General features: G+C 36.1%; 1 protein-coding gene and 1 non-coding gene across 13 annotated transcripts in view; both read right to left on the minus strand.

Moving 5' to 3' along the window:
- The window catches only part of FRYL (FRY like transcription coactivator), a 222,153-nt gene that overhangs the window by 94,128 nt on the left and 100,737 nt on the right, over window positions 1-27,288 (minus strand). For all 12 annotated transcript variants that reach the window (XM_054688115.1, XM_054688121.1, XM_037529430.1 and 9 more), the window contains 10 exons: window positions 25,498-25,697; window positions 17,789-17,842; window positions 14,872-15,011; window positions 13,933-14,029; window positions 8,849-8,928; window positions 8,437-8,517; window positions 5,847-6,015; window positions 5,476-5,568; window positions 3,255-3,353; window positions 1,617-1,718 (listed from right to left, as the gene is read on the minus strand). In XM_054688115.1, the coding sequence (XP_054544090.1) occupies window positions 1,617-1,718; window positions 3,255-3,353; window positions 5,476-5,568; window positions 5,847-6,015; window positions 8,437-8,517; window positions 8,849-8,928; window positions 13,933-14,029; window positions 14,872-15,011; window positions 17,789-17,842; window positions 25,498-25,617 (1,035 nt within the window). In that variant the 5' untranslated portion in view covers window positions 25,618-25,697. The remainder of the gene's footprint in view (window positions 1-1,616; window positions 1,719-3,254; window positions 3,354-5,475; window positions 5,569-5,846; window positions 6,016-8,436; window positions 8,518-8,848; window positions 8,929-13,932; window positions 14,030-14,871; window positions 15,012-17,788; window positions 17,843-25,497; window positions 25,698-27,288) is intronic.
- Window positions 21,526-21,662, minus strand: LOC119261511 (small nucleolar RNA SNORA5). The gene has a single exon (XR_005129045.1). It is a non-coding gene; the product is annotated as a small nucleolar RNA SNORA5 (small nucleolar RNA).

Genomic DNA, 27,288 nt, shown 5'->3' on the forward strand with positions numbered 1-27,288 from the left:
ATAGAGCCTTAATGTAAGTTAAGGGTTAATGGCCAAGACAATTATATTTCAAATATTCATGCTAAGTGGCTCTTATCTCCTTTATCTTGGCAGATTGACATAACCATTAATGAAAATGGACAATATGCCAGATACATTTAACAGGAGGTAAGGTTTCAAAGAATACAGAGCATTTTAAATGAAAGCCTTTAGACAAAAAATAAGTTAAGGTACTGCAGAAAAATTGCAAATGTTAGGTGAAAACGTATATATATATATAAAAATTCCAACAAGCAACAGAAAAGTATGAACTGTCATGAAACAAAGCAACCTTCCAGAAAGATTTAATGCATGTCTTAAAATATTTTATCGAAAGTATGAAAAATCACACTACCCAAAAATGATCAATTCCCTTTCCGTATGTATATCTCCAAGAATTATTAAACTAAAAGGACAGAAAACAGTATGACTCAATTACTTAATTAAAACTTATTTTCTGGTTGCACAATATGAAGTATCTAATCACTTTGATTTTTTTTTTCCCCTGGGAATTTTTTTTTAAAAATAAATTTTTTTTTTCAATTCTCATTTAACAAAATACAATACTGATGTATATCTAGAAGAAAAATAGCCAACAATGTTATTCAAAGACATGTTTTCTGTATATCTCACTAGTAAAAAAAAAAAATTAAGACATTTTTGTAAATTATATAATCATGAAAAAAATAAATATAGGCTAGTGTTGTCCAGTGGATCATTCCTCAAGTGGGAAGAAGAGCCAGCACCCTTGCTTACACCACCACCACCAGCTCTAGGTTTTTACACTAACAGGAATAACAGGAAGTGAAATGTCATGCCTGTTATGTTTCTGTAGCTTATAAGCAAATATTCATATATATATATATATATAAAACATATTTAAGAAAGTACTAAAATTAATCATTCCCCTGACACAGAGGAGTGATTTTTCCCTGGTTCTGTGTTTGACACTGACTGTGCTCCTACCCACAGAGGAAAGAGAGATCCTGCAAACAGCCTCTTGGCATGATAACGATCCTTTTATCCCACAGTTTTGATTTCAATGCTAGGAAAGACTGGACATGGATGTGCTGACCAGTAATAGTGAGAACAATTATGCCTTGATTCAAGTCAGAATCATTTCAAGAGTTTTTACATCCACATGGATCTGCCCATGCCCACTGTATTAGTTAGGCATAGTTAAATGTGATATTTTTATTATCAAGGCTTTTTTCATAGTGCTCAGACTTAAGGCAACATTACTAAATTTTCTCCCAAAAATCCAAAATAAAAGTATCTGGAGCGTACTCTAAAATTAATCAAGATTCCTCAATTCTAAAGGAATTTCTTTATTAACAAATACTCCTACATCAAAGCTAATATAATCATTAAAAATGTACCATTTTGATGTCATTCAAACAAACTATATTTTCAGTCAGAAGTTTATTCATATCAATACATGATTCCCTATATAAGGAAAATGGGATAAGAACAAAGGAAATTTGGTAAAATGTTACTATTCAAATATACCAATAGCAATGCCTTATTATACGAGTCAATGAAGTCATGTAAGTGAATATATGACAGTTTTTCAGGTTAGAAATGAGATTAGCTCTTACCTTCAAATGAGACAAACAGTTTTGTAGGAAAATATGCCAGTTATTTAAAAAAAACTGTTTCTGACTGACACATAAAAGGCAGGTAATTAATGGGTATAGAGCCTACAGGAGACAGGGAAAAGAAAGAATTAACATTTTTAATGGAAAAGCAAATGACTTATAAATGATATTTCATTTATTCTCACAAACAAAAAGGAAACAAAAAAAGTCTTGTGTAGTTTTCCCATTTGTAATAAGAAATAGGCTCTCAGAGCAATCTAACAGAATCATACAGGGCAAATTTTGTGTAAGGCCAATTTCTTGTTCTACCACGGACATGCTATTCTTTCCCCCTAGATCCTTTACTCCCTCAACCATTACAATGGTTATTATGCACACAGGCCCTGGGGTCAGACCAGCAATGAAGTTTCAGCTTTCTAAGCCAAGGGTGTGACTTTGGGTGGGGAACATCAATACCCTCAGTCTCTCTTCTAACATGCACAGTGGAGAATAAACATCACACAAACCCTGTGGGGCAGGGAAACCTCAAGTAAGACAAAAAAAGCAAAACATATAGCTCCACACCAGGCACAGTCAACATTTATTAATATTCTTTTTTTTTAATAATAAATTTTATTTTTATATTCCCCATACAATTGCAGCCCCCCCATTCTGACCCCAATCCCTCCCCTCCCACCCCCGCCCCCCTAAAAGTGTCTCTGGTTCGTAGTTTTTTGTTGATTTTGATTTTCACTTTCTTATAGTTATTCGTTTTCCTGGTCCCTTATTTAAGTTTTCTAGATTCCTGCTATGAGTGAGACCATCCGGTATTTTTCTTTTTCTTTTTGGCTTATTTCGCTGAGCATGATCCCTTCCAGTGCCATCCATGTTGCTGCAAATTGCACTCTTCAACATTTATTAATATTCTATCTCTAGCTTGAGTGGTTAGGTATTTTCTAAACCTTCTCCAAATCTGCATGAAACTTTACAGAAAATCCCTCAAAGTTACATGAAACTGGTGGTTAAGTATAAAAAATACTAAAGTCTCTGAATAGGTGTAATTGGACAGATAATGGTCCCTAAAAAAAACTAATGCCTTAGAAAACAACTTCTTATAAAATAAAGGAATTTATAGTTTAATGTAAGACTACATTCAATCTTTACCACAATATATAAATTTAAAGCATCTTTCAAGACAGGTAGTTCTTTTAAAGCAGGAAAAAACAGATATGTAAAATTTGCCCTTGTATTACACTTGGATATATTACAATTTCAACTTGTACAATTCTCTTAAAACTCCATCGAATTCAAAAAGTCTTTACTAAAACTCCTAAAATATGTAAAGGAGCCTCCCTGGTAGTACAGGGGTTTAAAGACACAGCTCTATCAAGCTATGGCCAGCCACTGCGGCATGAGTTCGATGCCCTGCCCCAATCAGGGAGCTGACCCACATGGTGCAGCGGGCCTCTCCTGTGTTGCCTGCTGCTCCCTTCAGCAGTGTATTTCAGTAGATTTGCTTGTTCTGCTCCCTACTATGTCTCTGGTGAATCCTCTCACCCCCTACCCCACACACCTCTGGCCTAAAACCCAGTTCTTATATGCATAAATATATTTTTTTAAAAAATAAAACATGTAAAGCTTTGAAATATTTCTCAATACCAATGAATGCTTCTTTCTGGAGCTCAGTTCAAAAGTAGTCTGATAAAGCATCTCCACAAAATTTTTCAAACAGGGAACATTCACTTCATTTTTAACAGCCTAGGTATAAAAGATAATGGAAAAACAAAGAAAATGGTTACAGATGGTAGATGAAACTAAACAAGGATTACAAGAACTTTCTGCAAGGTTTGAAATTTGTTAATAATTCATTGAGTAGTTCATAGAAGTACGCTAATGTGCCAAATGACCAAACGTTAGGTAAATAAGAGAAAATCTGAACACTGCCCTGAGCAAACAAGCAGAGAATATAGACTCTGTGTGAATAGATGATGCCGTTATTTGGAAATTCCCTGCACTCCTGGAGCACTCAGTAGAGGTCTCTGTGGTTAAAATTCCGCAAGGAGGTAACATCAATGTGGAATCCAGCATTTATTTACCTGAAATATTGCAATAGCTACCCTTGTGATCAGTCTGGCCTCATCTCCCACTACTTAATCCCCCTGCACTGGGATTTGGCTTCCTTGCTGGTCTAGAACACATCAAATGCTTTCTTGTTTCAGGCTGTCTGCACTTGTTCCTTCTGCCTGAGAAGGTTTTTCCCCCAGATACAGCAAGCCTTACTCCTTCATTCCTTTGGTTTTTACTCAAATGTCAAATCTCCTCCTAAGTGGTCGGCTTCTCTAAATCATCCTACTTAAAATTTCTACTCCCTTACCCCTTCAGCATTCTCATGCCCTTACCCTCCTTTATATTTCGCCATATTACTTATCACCATCCAACATACGGCATATTTTATGTGTCTGTTTTCTGCAGTAGTAGGAAGCTCTGTAAGAGCAGGGAGTCTTTCCTGTCGTCATCATTACTGCATTCCTTGTGCAGAGAAGAAGCCCTGACATGCAGAAAGCACTGAGTACACATAATGAATGAATACCTGGAAGTGAGCCAGGCAGAGGCGAGGAAGATGATTACAGAAGCAAGAATGCTGCAGGGAGAATGAGCTCCGTGTGCAGAGAGGTGGGTGTTATGAAGAGAATTATGACCACCCCTCCAAAAAAAAAAATTTACATGTTAAAGTCCTAACTCCACACACATCAAAATCTCATCTTATTTAAAAACTTGTTTCAGATTTAATTAAGTTAGGACTAATTAATAAGGACTTAATAAGGCCATAATGGGATGGGGGAGAAAACATAACTGGTTTCTTTTCGTAACAGGAAAAATTTGGTCACCGGCACACACACAAAGAGAGAACATGTAAAGATGAGGTCAAAGATCAGATGACGCTTTTGTGAACCAAGGAATATCAGGAGCCAGGGAGAGACTGTCCATGAACCACAAGCTATGCAAGAGCTTGAAAGAGACTCTCACAGTCTTCAGAAGGGTGAACCTATCAGCATTGTGGTCTCAGACATGGAGCTTCCAAAACCATGAGACAATAGACTTGTGTTGTTTCAGCCACTTAGTCCATGGTCCTTTGTTGGGAGGGCCCTAGCAAACTATTAAGCCACAAAGGCAAACATGGAATAACAGGAGAATTACGTGACAGACCATTGCCAAGGGTTTTCTTCCTAACACCTGCTCCATTGATGACCTTAAAATTACAGCCAGTTACATATCTAGGATTCCAAAATCCCTGAAAACTATTCTTAAGTTACTATTTATAGGATGCTATGTTATGTACTGCAAAATTATTTTTGAGTAATACAGTGCATTTATAGCAAGAAAAATTTCTATAAATCTGCTTCCCTAGAAATCATTGCAATCATGTTTATAGCAATCATTTCTCTAAATAAATTGAAGTATATATTTTGACAGGTACGATGAACATCACAGCAACATACAGAACATTAACAATCCAGGCAATCCATAAATTTCAGAATATATGTTGCAGTCCTTTTAAATTTTTCAGTGGCTATTAAAACAGTTGTTATTTGTAAAGAACAAAAGTCACAGTAAGTGCAGCATAATGAACTACTTGAGGCAATCATTACTGCTAGGTTGCAAATACTCTGAATCTTAAGGGTCTGGACTTATACTCTTAAAGACTGACTGATTCTCTTCTGCTGTTTGACTAATAACCATTTTCCCATAACTGCATTATTTCATGTTTCCACTTAATGCAGTTGTGTGTAACATGACTGGAAAACAATAATATTTTATGTGGCCCCTTCTTTAGGGAAGAAGTACTTTTAAAATAAAATATAAAAATAAAAAGACTTACAGCAGCTACAGGGATAAGAATCTCCACAAACAAACCGGCAAGTGCATGTTTTATATCTTTATCTTTTACTTCTAAGAAATATTGAGCACATTCCTTGAAGGGGAGGAAAAGTATATTAGATTAATAAAAGAGGAAAGATTAAAGAATCTTCAATATCACAATACTTTTGTAAACATTGTAATTTTACCAAAAGGATAAGATCAAATCATGCTTAAATTAAAAAAGTTAATTCACATTTGTGACAATACTTGGAATAAAAAATTAATAGTGATGGCATTAATTCATATGTATATATATTCTTTTAAACAGTCCGAAAGAGCAGGAAGAACCACATAGCTAATTCAAATTACTGCAACTGAGAAGTATATCACCTGCATAAACTGAAATGATGCTTCAAAATCTTCTACAGGATACATTTTCACTCTAAAAAATTTCATTCCCATTATTAAGCTGATGACGCTTTGTACAACATGTGGACTTGGTTCCTTTTGTCGCAGTTCTTTTAATTCTGTCACAAACTTCTTCCTCACAGCCTGAAACCTTTAATATACAAGAATATGTGATTGGATCTCAATTAAAAATCCTGATTTCCCACATGATATTTAAGGTTGAAATCAAAAGGTATTTTACCTAAACATCATCATCATCATTCTTCTACTCTCATCAAAATTACCAAAAAAGCAGTTAGAAGAAAAAAAAGTTCTATGTTTTTCTGCTTAATGCTGCTTATTTATTTTTAAATTAGCCATTCCTTAAGTAGAAATAGGATTTCTTTATTTTTGTAAATGCATAAATACAGGACCATTACCATTTAATAATCATAATAAAAGTAAGATCAAATAACCTACGCTTTATAAAACATCCTAATGTAAATCATTGTTTTCTATTTTTAAGACTCCTTTTTATGAAGTTTTCAATTTGAGTTATATGAAAACTACACATTTGATCAAAGAGATCAGCCAATCAATTGCAGACTACTAGTTAGCACTTAAAATTAATCTCTATTTACATTGCAGAGAAACAGAAGAACAGGAGTGAGATGGTACTGGTCTCAGTGTGAATAAGCTAAAAAACCAAAATGCTTTTGATGGGTGAACACCATCCTGCATTCAAATAACCACAACCATCAAGACTAGTAGAGTTTTTTTTCTGTTCACACTGCAAAAAGGTATCTAGTGGTTTTTTAATCAATAAAATACTGAATTTCCCACTTCTTATTATTATAAAGTAACTGAAGACTTTATTGTTAATAGTACTGGAGAAACCAGTTCAGATAGCTGAAATGACAAAAGCAGCATACTTTCCAATGGTCACTGACCACAGAAGGGAAAAAAAATGACCTATTAATGAAATATGGACACATGATAGGAAATATAACTTATCTTCTCCCAGTTGAGACCTGGAGACGCAGGTTCATTTTCCATGAAAGTATTCTTTCATGTTTTATAAAGAAATACATCCACTTTACAAAGTATAAAAATCTTCCCATTGCAATATTAGAATCCAAGGGTTTTATCTTTTATTACATCTTATAAAATGATTATTTAACTGTAATCAAAGGAATTGCATATGCAAGATCCTAATATCCTCCAAACCTTCTCTTTCTCACTTTCCCGTTGTCAACCCCTGCTCCTTCCCACCACCTGCCCTTCAAGTGCTGGTGCTGCTGGCCCATACTTCTTCCCAGGCTCACTGGATGGACAGGTGGAAAACATCTCACTATGTCCAAACTGGCATTTCTCTTACAACTAGACTAGTGGAATCATTTCATAAATTAACTGGCAATATGGATTTGCTAGCCTTACCGTCCTAGAACTAACTTAGCTGTGATGCAGTATTCTCCTGGATCCAAGTTGCTTATGTACTATTTAGCATTTCTCATCTATATTCCTGATAGACTCATCTTTGATAAAAGTAAAATCTCAGTAACTATTCTGCCATAAAAAGAAATCTATCATTGATCTTATCTATGTTTTTATGCTTATATACCTGAGACAGGGATTCCTTATTAATATAAATGAAATATTGAGATATTATTGTCTATATTGAAATCACTTAAAATATTCCAACTATAAGTTCTATAGCATCAGTATACAAAAAACCCCTCTGCATTACAAAAGATAAAAAGTACCCAAATAAAATATACTACTTAATATTAAAATCTAACCTACTGAAACATTAATAATTGTGCCTGTCTTCTTAGAATTCAAGAAGTTTGCTATTTGATGACTTTGGGGCCAGAGACTACAAAATAGCACCCAAGAAAATCTAAATTGATGCTATTTTCCTTACAAATTTCCCAAAAGCAACATAAGATACAAAATCTTCCAAAGTCTCTAGCACAACCACCAGACACTAAGGAAACTTTTTTCTTTTACTGTTTACTATAATGATGGTTTAATACAACTCATTGAGTGTAACTGCTACCGAGGACACTTTTCATAGTGTGATCTAGTATCTTTGATGTTTCCTTTTTGGTATCACTTCTACCTACTCAAAATTCTGTTTAGTGTTAAAATGAGTAAGATGATTAGAAGGAAGACATTGCTTCACTATCTCAGAAATAAAAGCAGTCAACTGGAAAGTGCTGAAAGTAATTACTAGCCTTGTAAAGTGTTCTTAAAGATTTTTAAAATACATCTCATAACTGTTAAAAATAGAGATTAAGGTAATGTCCTGATTATTCTTGGCAGTTTCTGACTTCCTCAATTCAGACTTTAATGGAAAACCTCAAATAAATGAAAATAAGTTGTGAAACTGAGGTGTGAGTATTACTTAAAAATTCTCTAAAATTTCCTTCAGAGGAAAACAGAAGCACCATGTAATAAAGAGTGAAACAGATTTTACAACAACTCTATGGGGGGAAAAAAAGTAAATCTAAAACACTCACTATTTATTGTATTAGTAACAAAGCATTCTAGGACACAAAGCAAATCAAAATCAGTGACTTTTAAAACTTACTTTGATTGGGCAAGAACTCCTATCACCTCTGCATATAAATCTGCAATAATATGCACATTCCCAGTGTTGGTTCCTGAATATCTAGAACAACAAGAGAATTAACACATTATTTCATTAAATTGTCTACAAATGCTGTCTTAAAAAATCTGAAAATTCCTTTTTAGAGTGCTACATAAATGCCTCTCAGTATTCAATTATAGAATGATAAATGTACATGAATCTTCTTCTTGTTTGTCATAAAATTTAGACACTCTTATTCGTACAAATCCCATCATCTTATAAACCCAATAATTAAGAATTAAACAGATCACTGAACTCCAAAAATACAGCCAATGAAATGCAAATTCTGTTTTAACAATCTAAATTTGAATTGCAGAGAGAAACCAAAATTGCAAGTTCATGTTTTACTTACCCTTCCTTATGTTTAAAGTGCTTAAAAGCCAAGTTTAGAACTTCATGAACTAAGGGGTCAGGCACAGGATGAACAGGTATCTAGAGTAAAAAAAATAATCATCTAGTTAAGAGCTAAATAAGCTATAGGTCTACATGGTCTTCTCATCATGTCAGCTAATTTAGATGATACTAAATTAACAATTTTAATTTTCATATGATCTATTATTAATCTGTCAACTTTCCCTTTATGTTTTAAGATTTAGATGGCTTTTATTAGTTTCCTGTTTTTTCGAAAACTTATTTTCTCTGAGTTTAATTATTCAATTTTTAAATTATTTTGACAGTGGTTTTTCAGGTCCTACTCATCTAATTTAAGAAGCTCTAAACTTAAGAATATTGGCTTCATAACCACAAATCATTAAACTATGGACCACGTAGGGAGGAAACAGCCAGTCCTGCTGTTGTTACTAAAATCACTACTGACAGAAGATCACAGAAACATCACTGTTCCTTCTCAGCAACATTTACACAAAAGCAACCCACTTCCACATAATCTGACTGTAGGGTAAACGGTTTTCAGGCCTTTCTGCCCTCCCACCATTAGGATTGCCCTACTTGATGGGGCACCTGCAGTTATTACATTGTTGTGTTGTTTACTTCTGTGGGCCATGGCAGAAGTATTGAGATAGTCACTGAGAGAAGCAGGGGAAGAGGCAGGAGACAGAAGGGGAGAAAGAAGCCAGAGCAGCCCAGAGTGAAGACTTGGCAGGGGGCCTGGAGACCTGTAGGCCTGCCTGCCGTGTACCTAATTGTCACACTACATGTAAAGCTCAATAAAAGCCTGAGAAAGCCACTGAGGGTTCCAGGACTCCTCCTTTACCAGGTCTGTGCAGATCATAGACACTTGCTCAGTGCCCTTCCTGCCCCTACACTATTTACCATGAAGAGTCTTTCAAAGAGACACCAACTTTTCCAACAATTTAAAACTATTTATGGCTTTATTAGTATTTGAAATTTGTCATTTAAATATCTTGGTTAGTACATTTAAATATCTTGTTCAGTACTTTACAAATTGCATGGTACTTCCTAATATGTAAAACAAATCAAAATATTTAAACCAGTAAGTAAAATCCCTGCCTCTTCCCTCATACATAATTTCTACTAAATGAGTAGCTCTTAAACAAAAAGTTAGTAAATTAACAACTCAGCATAATCATAAAAAAATGCCATCACTTTCAGGGTTCCCCATCAACATCTAAAATGCTAATGTAAATCTGAGAATACTAGGGATCTATACTACCTTCTCATACCTCACAAAAGCACTGATAAAACCAAGCCAAAAGCATGAAATGATTCACAAACTGGTTTCCCAATCTTCTTGTTTGTTTCAACAAACAAATGTCTTAAAATTCAGCCTAACAAGAAAACTGCCTCAAACTTTCTAAATGCTATGTTTCTTTTTATTTTTTTATTTATACATGCACTGGGTACAGTCAGAAGCGCGGGAGGGTGAGAGAATTCACCAGAGACAGAGCGGGGAACAGAACAGACAGACTGATAAAGAAATACACTGCTGAGTGGAGCAGCGGACAGCAGGAGAGATCTGCGCGCCATGTGGGACCCTCTTCGCTGGTGGTCGGGGATCAAACTGGTGCTGCAGAGGCTTGCGCGGGCAGCTTCGCAGCCCAGCACTCAACAGCTGCACCACCGGGGAGTCCCCTATGTTTCTTTTTAAACATACTTTTATTATGGATTTTGAAACCTTTGGTACTTATGTGGTGAAATGTGTAGTTGGCTATGATCCCACCATTCTTCTGATTTTCTTGAAAAAATGCAATTAGTTCTCCATCATCTTGAAATACTTTTGTTCCACAGTGAATCACACTATTCAATTTCATCACATTTATATTAATTCAATTCCCTTGTCTAACTCATAATGATTAAACTTTAATTTTATAAGTTACTGGTCATTTCATCTAATTTTATATTAGTGATTTTACCAGCAAAAATTATTTTTATTATTTATAGGAGAAAACTTGCAGTAAAAATGCTAGCTTTATAACCTTCAGCAAGTCACTACAACTAAGAACATTTCATCCGTAAAATAAAAATAACAAATATTTATTGGGCACATTCCATGTGTTACTCATTATAGCATTTAATTCTCACAGTTCTACAAAAGAGATTATTTTCATCCCTGTTTTACAGAGAAGGAAAGAGTGAGTAATAACTTGCCCAAGTTACACAGTAAGTACGTATAGTAAGTAACACAGGAGGGATGAAAAAAACACACTGGCTCCCTCCTGGAGTTCATTAAAATGACCAAGTGATACAAAGAACAGAGTTCCTTATGCATCATAAGGGCTCTGAACATGTGTGATAATAGCTGAAGACATAGCAAATTGTTCAAGAAACAAAAAAAATTATATGGGGTCAAGGACCAACCCACCAGGAATATTTTCTCCTTAAGACTGAAACACATGTGTATCAATACTCTAAATAGCCCATGGGATCATCTCATCAAAATAAAACTGAATCATGTTTTAATATGTGTAGAGTATGTGGGACAAAAGTAAAGGTCCTATTACATTCAAAATCTATTACATTGATTATTTCCCAGACCTATTAAACCCTACATCATTCTGGCACAGAAGAAAGTTGGGTTAGTTTGTCATGATGTTTCAGAAAGTTCTATTGATTTCTACTTCATTTTCCATAGTTGTATTAGTTTTTGCAGCAGCTGAAAAGACTTGCCTTTTACAGGAAAGAAAAAAAAAACTATGTAGGACTTTAATAAAGTGTATATATGTTCTTGGTGAAACTGTTTATTCTTTGATAGGTGTGCTTGAATGAACGTAAGGGGATAATAGTAAACAGAGAAAAGGTGAGTGGAAAGAGAACTGCAGGTTGGAACAATATGGTCACAGAAGCAAAAACGAAGATAAGTCATCACCACCACTATTATTTCTCTTTTTTCACACTTTGAGTCCAGGTATGAACGGTGTATGTTCAGGGGACTTTCAAAATGAGACCACTGAAAGAATGCTCTTGAGTTTATAATATCCTGATGGTTTTTTCTACCAGAGGAAGAAAAGGAGGGTGAAGATGAGGACAGGGAAGGAGATAGGACTGGGAAGAGAATGGAAACCTCCACAGGGTTTCAGTGCACAGGAATTCTGAAGCCAGTGCAACTAGGGGCAACTGTTAGAGAAGAGAGACTGACTGCTAGCAGAAAAATGCCAGGGGAAACAGGAAAAGACACACTGGAGCTGGGTCAGGGAAGGCGCTGACTGTCAGTGCAGGGTGCTGGCACTGTGTCCTGTACTATTTAAGAAACCCTGCACCACGTAACTGAGAAAAGAAGTACAAATGCTAGTTACCAAACCACTCATATTACCCACAATTAGGACACAAGAGACTCCAGGGATCAACCACAATGAGCCTTGCCCTTCCTTGTCCTCAGCTCCTGTTTCCCTAGTTACTTAACTGAGCTCACAGAAAGCAAATTTGTCATTTTCTGCACCACCTGCAAGAGAACTCTTTCCCACATCAACTAAGAACCCTCCATGAAAAGTACAAATTAAAATGATTTTACCTTTGATTAATCTAGTTTATACAGTTCTTTTTATTTGCAGCTCAGATAATTGGATTACAATGTCTTATCACATACATTGTTAAAAAAGGGCAAAATGTAAATGATCACATAACCATTTTCATATAGACTACATAAAAAATAACTATCAATTAACTTCTATGTCTCACAATGCTGTTTATTATATAGCTATTTGACATTATGTAACAAAACCCCCAAATTCCCACAATCATATGTAAAAGAGGATTTTTTTAGGTTTCCTACCTTTTTACAAAGCATAAAATTGTGCACAGCTGTACACAAATGGCTCATCTTTGAATGACATATCACTTTTTTTTAAAGATATATTTATTTATACAAGCACTGGGTACAGTCAGAAGTGCAGGAGGGTGAGAGAATTCACCAGAGACAGAGCAGGGAACAGAATAGGCAGACTGACGAAGTACACTGCTGAGGGGAGCAGCGGGCGGCAGGAGAGGTCTGCGCGCCACGTGGGACCCTCGCCGATGGCTGGGGATCAAACCGGCGCTGCAGAGGCAGCCCAGTGCTCAACCGCGGCGCCACCGGGAAGGACCCTACATATCACTTTTTTTAATGACTACAAATTATTTTAAAAAATACTGTCAAAATTCTTACAGGTACTTGTATGTATAATCGTACTGATTTTGAAAGGTGAAAATACAAGACAATATTGGCATTATTACATACTTAAATCTTTATTGTCTATGCCATTCAAAGCTAACCTTATGCATGTAGAGCCTAGAACAATGCCCGTCAACAGCAGGCATTCCAACAGACACTGTATGAGTACATCAAAATTATTATCCTGAGATATCTTCACGGGCCTGAAAACCATTTGCACTTGACAATTCTATTTTTTTTAAATATTCAAAAGGGTAGGTTTATTATAAAAAGGGAAGGGAAGTCAAGGATGCCGCACAGGCACTAGTGGGCAGAAAGAAAGAGCTGTCCCTGAAAGGGACTGCTTTGTTAGAAGAGGCCTGCAGAGTCTCAGGGGGCAGCCCTGGGAGGAGAGTGGACTCTGCTGCTTTGCAAAGGGAGAAGGTTGGGGAAGAGAAACACCTGCATATCACAGGCAGGCAGGAGAGCTGCTGCCAGTCTTATCCATGCTAAATCACTCTCATTCCTCAACTATCGTTGCAGAATTATTACCTGTTGGAAGGCAGGCTTGAGGGCATAGGAAGAGAAATTCTTTGAAAGTGGAAGTAAAAAGGGAAGGAAGCAGGTAAATGACAGGTAGACTGTGTTTGCAGTTAAAGCCCATATTTAAGTTTCTCTCCAGCTTCATATTACTAACAAGATGGCATGTCTTGGATGGCATATGAAGGTAAAAAGAATAGGCAGGAGTAGAACCCCAGGCAACAGAAAGAAGTATGATTAAATGATGGGAATTCAGTTTATATGGCCAGAATTTTATATACATCAGGTAACTGAATCATGAAACAGAAACAAGCAAAAAATACAGATTTTACAGGAATAAAAGGGCTTACCTGCTTTAGAACTTCAACTAAAACTAAACAAAAAATGAAATCTACTGCTAAGTCTCTTCTTTCAAGAAGATAATCTCTTTCACGTTGCTGCTCATCCCTGAAATAAGAACCCCAAATTAGGATTGCATGAAGGCTCTAAGATTTAAAATAGCTATTAGTTAGTAGTTCATGATTTTTATGAGTACCCATTTTTATGGTATCTTACAGCAATTGCCAGTACAGCTTTTTTATTAACCCAATGTCTGTGTTACATGTTCTAGTGTTCTTCCTCTTTCTGTACGTTAGGCATTTAGATTCACATTTTACTATTGTCTGTGAGAAGTAAAACCTAATCTATATGAATTATTAAGAGGGAGAAAAATATTTTATATTTCATTTAGAAAACCTAACATTGCTCTATATTTGATTAGCATTCTTTTTATTAAGAACTGAAACAAAAGTAACTTTTCTGATGAAACTACAGTACTGGTAACTTTCTCACATATCTAAGTTGAAAAATCACAAGTGGCATTTACTGAAGTCCAACTCTAAACCATGGACCGTCACCTGAACACAAAGTGACATTTTCATAAAGCCAAGGCGTCCCTGGGTTTGAGCACCACAGAGAGTCTTGGAAAACGTCCTATATTGTAGGAATCTTCCCTTCACAGACCTCATGAACAGGATCCTGAGAGTATTAAAGCTCCTCATTGAACTACCTAAATGGCAGTTCTGAAATTCAGTTTTGTGTGACGGTGGTTCCACAGGGCCACACCTACCTGAACCGACACCTTCCCTCAATCTACGTTTTAGTACTGACCATCTGTCTCCTTTACTAACACCTTCACCACAAAAGTAATCAGTGTTTTTGCTTAGAAACAGTTGCTGACATTATCACCCCTTCATTGAAGTGTTTTGATTCCTGGTAGAACAGTAGGCAATGAGCCACTTGCGACTTACCCCTTAGATTTTGTGCTAGATCGAGGTCTATACTCATAAGATTCATCTTCAGTTCCATTCTGGCGTCTGTACCAGTCAAACAAGGTGCGGAGTAAGGAAGGGAGACAGTGCTCTGCTACTGAGCTCATAGAGCTTATCAACTGCAAACACAAGACATCACCAGAAGGTAAAACACATCATCGGGGTACCATGCTCCTCACTCCACTAGCAACCACTTAGAAATGATTAACACTTGTAGAATAAACATGAACATACACAGAAACCCAAATGTAATAAATGGCTAAGATAAAAGTACAGCCTAGAGAGTTAGGCACGTAATAACATAAGTAAGCTAAGTTTCATCCACTATGAAGCTCTACCCAAAACCATTCAGTTGAGCTCATCAGCTTTCAACCTTTTTCCTGCCTCCATGTGCTACTCACATGTGTAAAGCATCATCAGTAGCATCCCTGATGACCCTCCTGGGGACCTCTGGGACAACCATCACATGAAACAGAAAGGTAGCAACTTCCCCAGTCAGTTCCTCTCTGCTCATGTGAAAAAAAGGTTCTAAAATGTCACAGAATGAACGGAGAGATGAAGAAACAAAGATGACTACAGTACTTTTGAATTGTTGAGAAAGTTCTGATTTACTCTGTACAACTATACCACATAACAGAAATAGAATTACATAATTTGCAATATTTACAGATAAACACTAAAAATGCACTGCAAATAAGCTTTCAAAGCTTAGAATATATAAATAATAACTCCAAGATAAATGTGGTGGGATGGGGGCCTCCCCTGGTGGCACAGTGGTTGAGCGCTGTGTTGCGAGGCTGCCCGCAGCCTCTGCAGCACCGGTTCGATCCCCGGCAGCCGGCGAGGGTCCCACCAAAAAAATAAATAAATAAATGTGGTGGGATGAACAACTGCTATTTGATTGCAAGCATCCCTGAAACTATCTGACTTCAAGGCCTCAGATCCGGGTCATGAATGACCCCAACTTGCCTACAGCAGTGGTAAGAGGTATAACAGGTATCTGAGCTATCAATAGTAGACCTAGGGTCACTCTTCATCTTAGGGGTACTGAGAAAAAAAGTCTCTATTCATAAGAATTTCTGTATTGGAATCTACCCCACTGCTTATAAAATCAGTATTTGAAATTAAATATATAGTCAAACATGATTCACTTTGCTTTTCGTTATTAAAAAACTGTGGGTTGCAGGAATACTCAAGTTCCATGATCGTAAGAGTCAGTTAATGAAGGTAAATTGATACCTCCAGGAATCAAACATTTAATTTTCTAATACAACCTCAAAATGTACTTACTCCTGGAAAAAAAAAGGAAGAGTAAAAATAAGATTCTAATTTTATCTCACTACATCCAGGCTTATATTTTACCAGGGAACACTATCACACAAAGGAAATTGCTTTTAATATCTATAGAAGGTACAATAAAACACCATCTGCTACTGTAAATATATTTAAAACAGTTTATACCACACTTAGCTTTTATTTAGGAAAACCCCTTCAAGTTATAAAGCATAATTATTTATAGTTTTATTACTCATTTACATAACAAAAGGAAAATTTTTCTTTTTTTAAGATCTATTTATTTAGGCATACAACATCTGGGCTACAGACCAGAGATGTGGGAGGTGAGAAGATTCACCAGAGACAGAGCAGGGAACAGAACAGGCAGACTGACTGAAATACACTGAGGGGCGCGGAGGGCGAGACAGGGGAGGTCTGCCTTGCCATCTGGGTTGCTCCCTGGTGGATGGGGGATCGAACTCGTGCTGCAGAGGCTGCGGATTGCTTCATAGTGTGGTGCTTAACACCTTGTGCCACCAGGAAGGCCCCAAAATTTTCTTAAATTGTTGTTTGACAGGATTTCATTTCTGATCGTACAATGATTTATTCTTCATTAGTAGAGTGGGTGCAAGATGTGAGCAATCTGAATACATTTAAAATAATTTATTAATAATAAATACCTAACTAATTAGAATGATGCTACATTAAGGTTTGAAAAGCATCATTATTAAGATTATATTGTTACTGTAATAGAGGACTAGCCTTCCTTTTTATGTTTTTGCCTTGCACCTGTGGTGGTTTACTAAGGGTACACACACCAGAATCACCAGGAAGCTGTTGAACAAAACCAGCTGTGGCTGCATGTGGACCACTACTCCTGGTGATTCTGCTTAGCAGAACTAGAGATCTGAAAAAGTATTTTTGGTAAGTTTCCACCAAGAAAATCTAGTCAGTCATCTTCATCTAGTCAAGTAGGCTAATGTGAACATTAACTTCTACTTCCAGATACATAATTATGAAAAAAGGAGCCAGGAATACTAGATGGCAACATAAAGCTAACCTGGGTTATTGTTTTTTGCAAACAATCAACATATAATAAAAAAATTCTTGGCATGCGTAACTATGACAAAAATAACATTAATCAAACACTTAATCTCAGCAAGAGGAAAGAATTAACATTCAAAGCATACCACAATAGTTTTCAGTTATTTGTATTCTATATTAAAGGTTTTGACAGCTCTAAAAGGAAAAAAATAAATTATAAAAGGCAAAACATTATTATATAAATATGGTAGGATTAAGTACACAAGGTAATATTAAAGGACATAACTGGAAATATTCCAAGAAAATTTCAAAGGGCACAGTAAAGAGATTAACAATGAAAAAGAAAGTTTTAAAATGCTAAAGAGAAATCAATAATTTTCAGAGCTCATTTCATGAACTACAAAGGTTCACAGTTCAGAGCTCATTCTACTTGCTTTGTTAAAAAACAAACTAGTAATTCCAAACTCAGTCCCTAAACAAAATAAAGGAAGTTTTTGATATTGGATCTATTTGGACCAGACTATTAGGGATGAACATTCTTCTCTCAAGAAAAAATATTTCCCCCAAATTGGCATACCTGGTCAAACTGAAGGTCTTCGCCCCTTTGAAGAGATCTAGACAATGGCTTCTCCTGAAATTAAAGGGGAAAAAAAAAAAAATATATATATATATATACACACACACACAATATATTAGAAATCTTATACGTGATGAACAATTTAGAATTGTGATTTGTTTTTATTTTTGTTTTCATTTTAATTAGATTGCCTAGGGTCACACAAATGGATTCAAGCCCATCAGTGGCTTCTGCTAATCTCTAAAAGGAGAACCATAATGGAAATAGTAAGTTTAGGTATCAAGATATATTTTGAGAAACTTTAATAGTTAAAAGTGTATGTACTCAATCACATGAAGATAGCAATGGCCCCTAAATTCTACAAATTGAACATGATCTTCTAAAAACAAGAGCCAGGTTTTTTAATAAGTATATTATAATTTTCATGTAAAGAAACAATCAGGAATAACAAATATGGATCACTATCTAAAACAGAAATAGACACTAATGTACCATGGAAAATAGTAAGGGGCAGAAATTCAAATATTGAGACAAATTTAGAAATTTTAATATAAGGTATTGGGACAATTATGTTGTCTACATAAACAACTAAGTGGGACTACTAACTCAATAAACCCTTGATATTTTAAATATAAAAAAACGAAATCATCAAAATCCTAGAACAAAACAGAAGTCCTAGAAGAAAATTTGGTAGTGTTTTTTAAAAAGAACTCAGATCTTTCTAAATGTGATACAAAATGCAAAAGCCAAAAAAAGTAAATTCAACCATATATATGTTCCTACAGATGAGGGCAGGGGGGAATTCAATAACCCAATACAAAAAATATATATATATAGTAAGAATCAACAGTTCACAAAAGTTTTTATAGCTCTTAAATATCTGTTTATATCCTTAACCTCACTCACAAGAGAAAAATGCAAGTTAAAAACACAAAGAAATACTAACTTTCTATAGGACTTGCAAAGTTCAAAAAGTCTGAGCACATAATGTGTGGGTGGGGTTATCAACTAAAGAGAATTCTGAAATTATGCCAATGGGGTACTTAATAGATAACAACCTCTTTGGAACACTATTTGCAATATTTGTCAAAATTTTTAATTGTATACATCCTTTCACTCAGCAAAAATTCCATTCCTAAGTATTTACCTTACAGATATAATCATATGCAAAACACACACACACACACACACACACACACACTCCCCATTTGTTTTTTTTTCCAAAGGTAGCTACAATGATAAACCACAGACAGGAAAAATGGCAGGCCAAAAACTGAACATTGATTATCTTGATCCACAATGGTAGAAGAGCCATCATTATGTTATATAAAATTAAGAACTATTTCTCCTTTTTATAATGTCAATTCATAATATAGAGAATAATTATGATTCTAAGGCTCACAATCCTTTATATCCTAACTCAATTCTTTAGCATACAGTCCCAACAGCAACATGTAGTTTCCAGGGGAAGTAAAAGAGTTTATTAGTAAGATTTTCATAGCATTAACAATGATACTGAAATACTTTGACATGTGATTAATAATTTGAGATCAGACAATAGTCTGAATTTAGAAATCCAAAGATGGAGCAAAGGAAATAAGAATCCTTGACAGACTTTAAGAAAGGAAGCTCGAATAGGGTTGGAGATTTTAGACAGAACTAGCACAGGGAAGATGACAGCTGAGTCACTGTCGGAGGGAAGTGAGCTTGCATGCAGAGCGGACAGAGGACGATCCAGTCAATACTTTGAAACTTCCCAAATTCTCAGGAATTGGGGAATACAGGGACACAGAATGTGTGGGTGAAGGTGAATTTAAAAATGAATGACCAGTTAAGAAAGATTTAGACTCTTCCTCTTATTTCCTTTACCCATTACTTTAGCAGGTGAACTGTCCCGCCTTTAGCAGGAAAACTGTCCTGCCACCTTACCCACAAAGGAATTGTCCTTTTGAAAACAAGAGGAATTATACTGTAGTTAGGGAGCTTCAGTAAAAAATTTTATACCAAACATCAAGAACACTAGTTTATCTTTGGCTCCTAGTTCCTTTAAATACAAACAGCCAAGCTTAAAACTCCCATATAGGTTACTGGAGAACCTTTCCTGGGGACACTAACAAATCCTCCAAAAGATCTTAACATTGAGGATTTTGATAACACAATGAAGGCCACAGTCAAAAAGGACCCTCCGTGTACACTAGGCTTCCAATCAGCTGATCAGCGCCTCAAACGTAAAGCATAACATGTCACAACAAACATGGGAGAAGGTAAAACTTTTGGAGGAACTAAGATCACATAGGGAGAAGGAAGTTCTGGAAAAATACACAAATGTTTCATATTCTCACAAAAGAGAAGCAATTGCAGAGTTGTAAAAATAAATAAACAAACAAATCATTGGAGATCAAAAAGATTAACAGATAAGCCTGGATGTGCCTGTGTCATTACCCAGGATTGATCCACCTCTTTTTATGAAGAAACAAAACCAGGGTTTTCAGTTGCTTAGATTGCAAGCTGCAATTTCAATCAATGATTCTCTTCCTTCCTGAACCTTCCTTCGCAAATGAAAATAAAACGGTGGCTAAAAATGAAGCTCACCTAATCTCTAAATCTTTGGCCTCCTTAACCTCCTTTTATTATGGCTTCTAAGGTAAGAACAAAAGGCTAATTCTCTCACTTAAGTGGCAGGTTAAATTCTTTTAGCAAAACCTACACGCATTTGTGCTTCTTAGATGTTTTGTAATCCACAGTCCAACTGACCACGAGACATGCTAGCCTTTTTGACCTAGCAAGTCACTGATGCAATTTTGTTTAAAGTGACCCTGCAAAAGTTTCACTCAAGACCTGCAGAGTTGTCTTGGAAGGTTGCTTATTATTTAAAAGGGTACAGGGCAAATTTCTAATTAAATGCAACCACAATAAATGCATTCGAAGCTATAGTGTAAATACTGACAATATCAGATTAAACAGATTTTCATTACTAATCCTGATGGTGGTTGGATTGATACACTCTACCCAGGCTTGGACAGAAATGATAACAAAGCTGACACAGATTTGTTTCACATAAGAAGAAATTATATGCTGGTATATAGGAGACTAGGAACTACACTCTATAAAATAAAATGGGGTTTTCCTGTCAGTGTTTGTCCTTGAATACTGCAGGTCACAAAACTGGGTTTACTGGCATGTCAGGTATATCCTCTAAATGGGATGATGGAGTAGAATCATCTGTTTTCTGATGGAATCCTCACCACTGTTCACCACCACTCTACCTCATTTTAGATTGCATAGCAAAATCTCTGAAATTAGCCATTCAATGAATGAGTAAAATATTCATTTTTAGCATCAGACTATTCTGAAAGAACATTAGAAGCTCTGGCTAGAACAATGACATTGTATATTGTTAAAACAAAGGGCATGCACCATAACAATGTTCTCAAGGCTAAATTCAACTAACAACAGAAACCTGTAGTAGTATGTACATAGTACCGACCCTCACCGGAAGAGCAGGAGATACAAAAGCAAGAGATCTGGTTCCTGGAATCAAGTAGCTCACATCAGATGAGGAAATACGTAAGCCATTGACCATAAAATGTCAGAATCTAGGAGTATGAATAAGTATTACAGTAAAACAGATTTCATTAGCTTTGGAGTAGGATCATGATGAGAGAGGGAACACAAGGGAAGTTTGGAAGAATGAGCAGAGGTTTGAAAAGCAGAGAAGTTCAAAGCTTGTTGTTTTTCAATGTCCACAACCAAACTTATGCCTGAGTCCCAGAGCAGGGGGACCCAGGGCCCATGAGCTGTGTGGCTTGCTGTGGCAGTCCTCTTGGCCAGTCCCCATGACGATAGGAATGGAGCTGAATTTGACTTGACTGCTAAAAGCATTTTAGCTTGTGAGAAAAATAAGGAACTACACCAGGACAACAGAATTTATAGAGGATACTTTGAGCTACCACAGCATACATGAGGGTAGAATTTTAAGATATTGTACAAAGGGTAACAAGAATGTGAAAAGTCTAGAATGATACCATAAAGCAAGACTTAAAGCAGAAAGGTGATAATACCTGTTTTTCAAGTGAAGACAAAGGCTGGTAAGAGAGAGGAGAATAGAAAGGCTACTGCAATGGTCCAATACCATAGAACCTGACTCTGAACTAGGAAAGGCTACTGCAATGGTCTAATACCATAGAACCTGACTCTGAACTAGGAAATGGCATTGGAAGAAAAAAGGGAAAGATATAAAATCACCATTTTACAGACTCAGTAAAATTAGGTAATTTCTTCCATAGTTTTTAATACTTACACTCTGAAGATCTCCCAAGTTCAACATGAAAATTTCTTTAAGATATATAATACCAGAGAGCTGACAGAACCATACCACATGATACTGCTTATAAAATGTCTTATCAAATAGGTACAGTGCTTTGCAAATGTACTATACAAGCTGGAGCTTACTGAAGCAGGGTAAGGGTTCCTGAAGTTCATTATAGTCTAATTTCTGTTAATATAAGTTTGAAATTTCACAAAACTTTTTTTTCAGCTTTACTGGGATAGAATTGATAAAATTATAACAAATTTAAAGAATAAATGTGATGATTATACACATACATTGTGAAAAGATTCCCAAAACCATCCACCACCTCTGATATTTAAATTCTTTTTGGTAAGAACACTTCCTTTCTACGCTCAGAAAATTTTAATTCTATAATACAGTATTATTATCTATAGTCACCATGTCCCATTAAGTTATTTTATGTATATATTTTTAATTGGCTCCCTTTCTCATAGTATGCTGTTCAAGTAGGCTGGTGTAGTAATCTACCAAGTAGTTCATAGACCATCGATGAAGAAAATTAACATTTTCTAGATTAAGGCCATTTATGATCAGATCTAATCATCATTAATTTATCTCCACAAACCTTTGTAATCCTTATTTCTGAGACAGAATTTTATATTATATACATGATGTAAAATACATATGCACCGGTATGAAAATTAATTTGTGACACTGGTATGAAAACAATCATTAATTTGTGATGCAAAAGCAATCATGGAATGATTTAAATGGCATACAGTGAATTGCACAGTTCTGAAATACACATTTGGCTAATATTCTTTTATCATTTATCTATTTTATCTATTAGTATGCATTAAGCCTCAAATACATTATTTCACCGATGCTTTCTTCAGAGTAGTTTCTTCCAATTTATCAGAAAGAAACTCATTCAAGGGCACGCACACACGCACTCCTTTGCCTTCACAATCAGTAATATTGAGGACTACTTCATGAAGGAAATCAAGAACCTGTAACAGTACCTCCTTTACTTCCCTCCTTTATTAAGTCATCACTTCATCTCCCTTCTGCTCCCTTCCTCCTATCCTGAGGAAGTATAGCAGATTGCATAAACATACAGGTTCTAAAGTCATTGTTGGGGCCTCCCTGGTGGCGCAGCGGTTGAGCGCTGGGCTGCAAAGCTGCCCGCAGCCTCCGCAGCGCCGGTTCGGTCCCTGGCAGCCGGCCAGGGTCCCACTTGGCGCGCAGACCTCTCTTGCCGCCCATTGCTCCCCTCAGCAGTGTACTTCGTCAGTCTGCCTGTTCTGCTCTCCGCTCTGGCTCTGGTGAATTCTCTCACCCTCCCGCAATTCTGACTGTACCCAGTGCTTGTATAAATAAATAAATAAATCTTTAAAAAAGAAAAAAAACACCTAAAGTCATTGTTGTGGCTGCCTCCTCATTTTGTCACTTCCTAGGTTTGGACTTCAGACAAGTAACAAACTCTGAGTCCAAACTGGAGGTAAATACCGATCCCTAACTCAGTGTGTAAAGAAGAAGTAAGTTTTAGCTGTCATAGCCTCCTCTCCATCTTTATTGTGACCATGCCACTCTCTATACTGATTGTGGTACATCGCATATTTGCTCCCTTCAAAACAAAAAAGTTACCACCTAGAGTTCTATATTCCCACTAAAATGGTCACAGGCTGCGAAATTTCCAAATCCAACAACCCCTTCCCTCACTGGTCACTGTACTCCACCTCTTGGTATTATTTGATAGTAATAATAATACTCGATACTCTCCTTCCCTTGATATCATCATCTTGATATATCAAGATAACATATCATCTTGATATTATCTCTTAGGGTCTTACCACGCTCATGCAGATGATGCCAACACCTGCATTTCTGATCTCTACTTTACATGGCTTTATAAAAAGAATATCGAGCCACCAATCAGATTATTCTAACATGGTTTAAATCTCCCATATTTCATGTTTAACATATATAAAGGAAAAATTCTTTTTCACCTTTTGTACACTAATATTACTGTGCTCTTTACCTAAGAAAATACATGAGCATATTTTCTAACATGTCAGAGAATCTTTAATGCTCTGCTTTCACTCAAAACACCTAATCCCATTTAATTATTTAAGTTCTACTTATTCTACTTGTCATCTAACTATCTTCTGTACCTTCTTCTACTCTTAATGTCCAAGCTTAAGACTTCATTATAGCCTGAATTATACACAATAGCTTCAAGTCTCTGCCTTTAATTTCTTCTCCCTCTTATTGACCCACTATTGTATAATCTACCATAATAGCTTTCACAACTCCTCAGAATCTGACAAATATTTTTCATTTTTTCCTCTTCCTTCCTCCTTACCATAAACTCAAATTATGTGGAGTCCTCATATTCCTTAAGTATGCCTAAATACCATGAGTTTTAAAATGCTTACTTATTTGGCTACTGCTCTATCATCAAGATATAAAATATTGTAGATTTTCCTTTATTTTCCTCATACATGTTATCTGTTTTAACAACTCCCACTGGTGCATCTATTTTTCCTTTGTAACTTTCAGTAACTTATCAAAACTAAAGTCATTACAGCTGTCTAAATCACCATTTTATTACTAAGCTATCCCCTATTTTTTAAAGACAATTTTTTTAAGATTTATTTATTTTTATTCCAGAACTAGGGTACAGCTCAGAGGCATGGGAGGGTGAGAAGATTCACCAGAAACACAGCGGGGAACAGAACAGGCAGACAGACTGAAAGCACTGCTGAGGGGAGCAGCGGGCGAGAAAGGAGAGGTCTGCCGCACCATGTGGGTATCTCCCTGGCTGGCTGGGAATCGAACCCACACTACAGAGGCTGCGGACAGCTTCACAGCACTGCGCTCAACCCGCTGTGCCACCAGGGAGGCCCCTTTTTAAGACAATCTTTAAGAGCTGTTTTAGGTTTACAGCAAAATTGAGTGGGAGGTATAGATTTCCCTTATGCCTTTGTCCCACATGTGCATAAGGCATAGTCTCAACATTTCCTACCAGAGTGGTACATTTGTTATAACTGATGAACCTATGCTGACGCATCCCAATCATTGAAATCCATATATTATGATTGACTCTAAGTATTGTACTTTCCATAGGTTTGAACAATGTACATGTACAGATCATTATAGTATCACACAGAACATTTTTCACGGCCCTAAAATTACTCTGTTCTCTGCCTATTTCTATTCCCACTCCCACCCAACACCAAGCAAACAATGATCTTTTTATTGTCTCCACAGCTTTCACTTTTCTAGAATGTCCTACGGTTGAAATTATTCGGATTAACTTCCTTTAATATTTTTCAAGTATATTATTTCCTTGGAAAATTTTTATTATAATGATTAATACAAAAGTCCAGAAAATTTCTAGGGCAGCTCTACTTACCAAGGGTTCAGCCATTACAACTTCAATTTTCTTTTCAGCTTGAACAGCAAATTCTGCAAAGAGGCTCTTGATGACATATTCACCAGGCTTGACATCTGGGTCAATTGTAATGCTTGACATGATGATATTCTTTTTTCCCAAAGTGGGATGAAAGTTGGAAGAAGCACAGCACTTATTCACTTTGCTGACAGGTGCTGAAGCTAAAAGTAAAAGAAACAAAAGAACTTTCCTTTAATAATCAACTCGATTAGGCTTACCATAATCACACTATTTAATATGCATTCTCTCCCCTAAGCCCACTCAGATCTCCCAATCTACTTTACCATACTCTATTTTCGTCTATTACACTCGCCACCTTCCATTATAACTATGTTTATTATATGCTGTTTTCTCTTTAACCTACTAATGTGCATTCTAGAAGGATAGGATTTCTCTCGTCTTTTTTGTTCACTAATGAATAAAATGCCTAGAACAATACCTGGAATATATTAAGGTATATAATAAATATATATTGATTGAATTTTAAACAGTCATGTGCAATAAAGAAGGAAATAAAACAGATGTGAAAAGAAATGGGTAGATTAGCAGATGGAAAGCATGTTCAGGAAAGGCCTCATCCGAAGAAGTTACATTTGAACTCAGATCTAAATAATGAAAGAGAGGCAGCACTGGTAAAGCACTAGGAATAGAAAGCACACTGCTGAGTGTGTAAGTTTGAGAAACAAAAAGAAGACCAGAGTGCTCTCACAAGGGAGAAAGCAGGGGTGGAGAGTAATGTGAGGTAAGGTTAGAATCATTATTCAGGAATTGATATTTTAGAACTTTGTAGGCAAATTAGATGTGGTTCAAAATGCAATGTAAATGCAAAGAAAATCATAAGTATGGAAAGGGATAGGAGCTGGGCTCTCTCTTTTTTTTTTTTTTTTTTTAGGAGCTGGGTTCTCTTTAAGACTTCTCTGACTCCTCTGAAAATGGATAGGAAGAGGGAAATCATTACTGAATCCAGTTGAGATGATCACACTGGGCGAGGATGGCAATGCCACTAGAGAGAATTCTTTACGTGTTCATGAGTTTGATATTGAGATGAGGGAAGGGAATCAACAATGACTCAGGATTTTTATTTGAGTCACTCAAGGGATGATGGTGCTATTTACTCAAGTAGGAATGCCACAGTGCCTGGCAAACAGTTCCAGGTATGGCAAAAGGAGCACACATCCCCTGAAGATTCTTTGTCTTCACCTGTTCTGTTCTCTCGGACAGCTGACCTGGCTTTCTAACTTGGTCTTCCATCTGCCACTTAATACAGACACTCGCATTTCCTAACTTCAACTTTTATCATATGCTTGCCTGATCTCCAGATATTGCCCTTTCACACGATGTCCTGTAAGCAATCCCTCTTTAACATGGGAAGCAAAACACAACTATTCAAACATGGAATTTCTATATGAATGTATGTCTATAGCTACAGGACAATGAGTTTATTCGAAATCCATAAACTCTAAACTGATAAGAAATTGTTCTGTCATCTACAAAAACATCCTCTATCAAAGATAGTATGTCAGGATATATAAATCTGTGAAAAGTATTGAAAGAATATTACAAAGTGTTAAAATGCAGCCAAAAATAAATGTTTGTATCAAATCAAATTAAAATACAATATGTATTGTACTCTAAAGCTAAAATGATATAAGAACAATTCCAAACAAAAATTCACAGTCCTTTGAAGACAGTACACACTATTTATTTTAAACAATGACCTGTTTGTTTATTCTGTTTCATGATCCAACATTG

The sequence above is a fragment of the Talpa occidentalis genome, unplaced genomic scaffold (genome assembly GCF_014898055.3).
Source record: "Talpa occidentalis isolate TD23 unplaced genomic scaffold, MPIMG_talOcc4v2.1 talOcc4.6, whole genome shotgun sequence".
Lineage (NCBI taxonomy): Eukaryota > Metazoa > Chordata > Mammalia > Eulipotyphla > Talpidae > Talpa > Talpa occidentalis.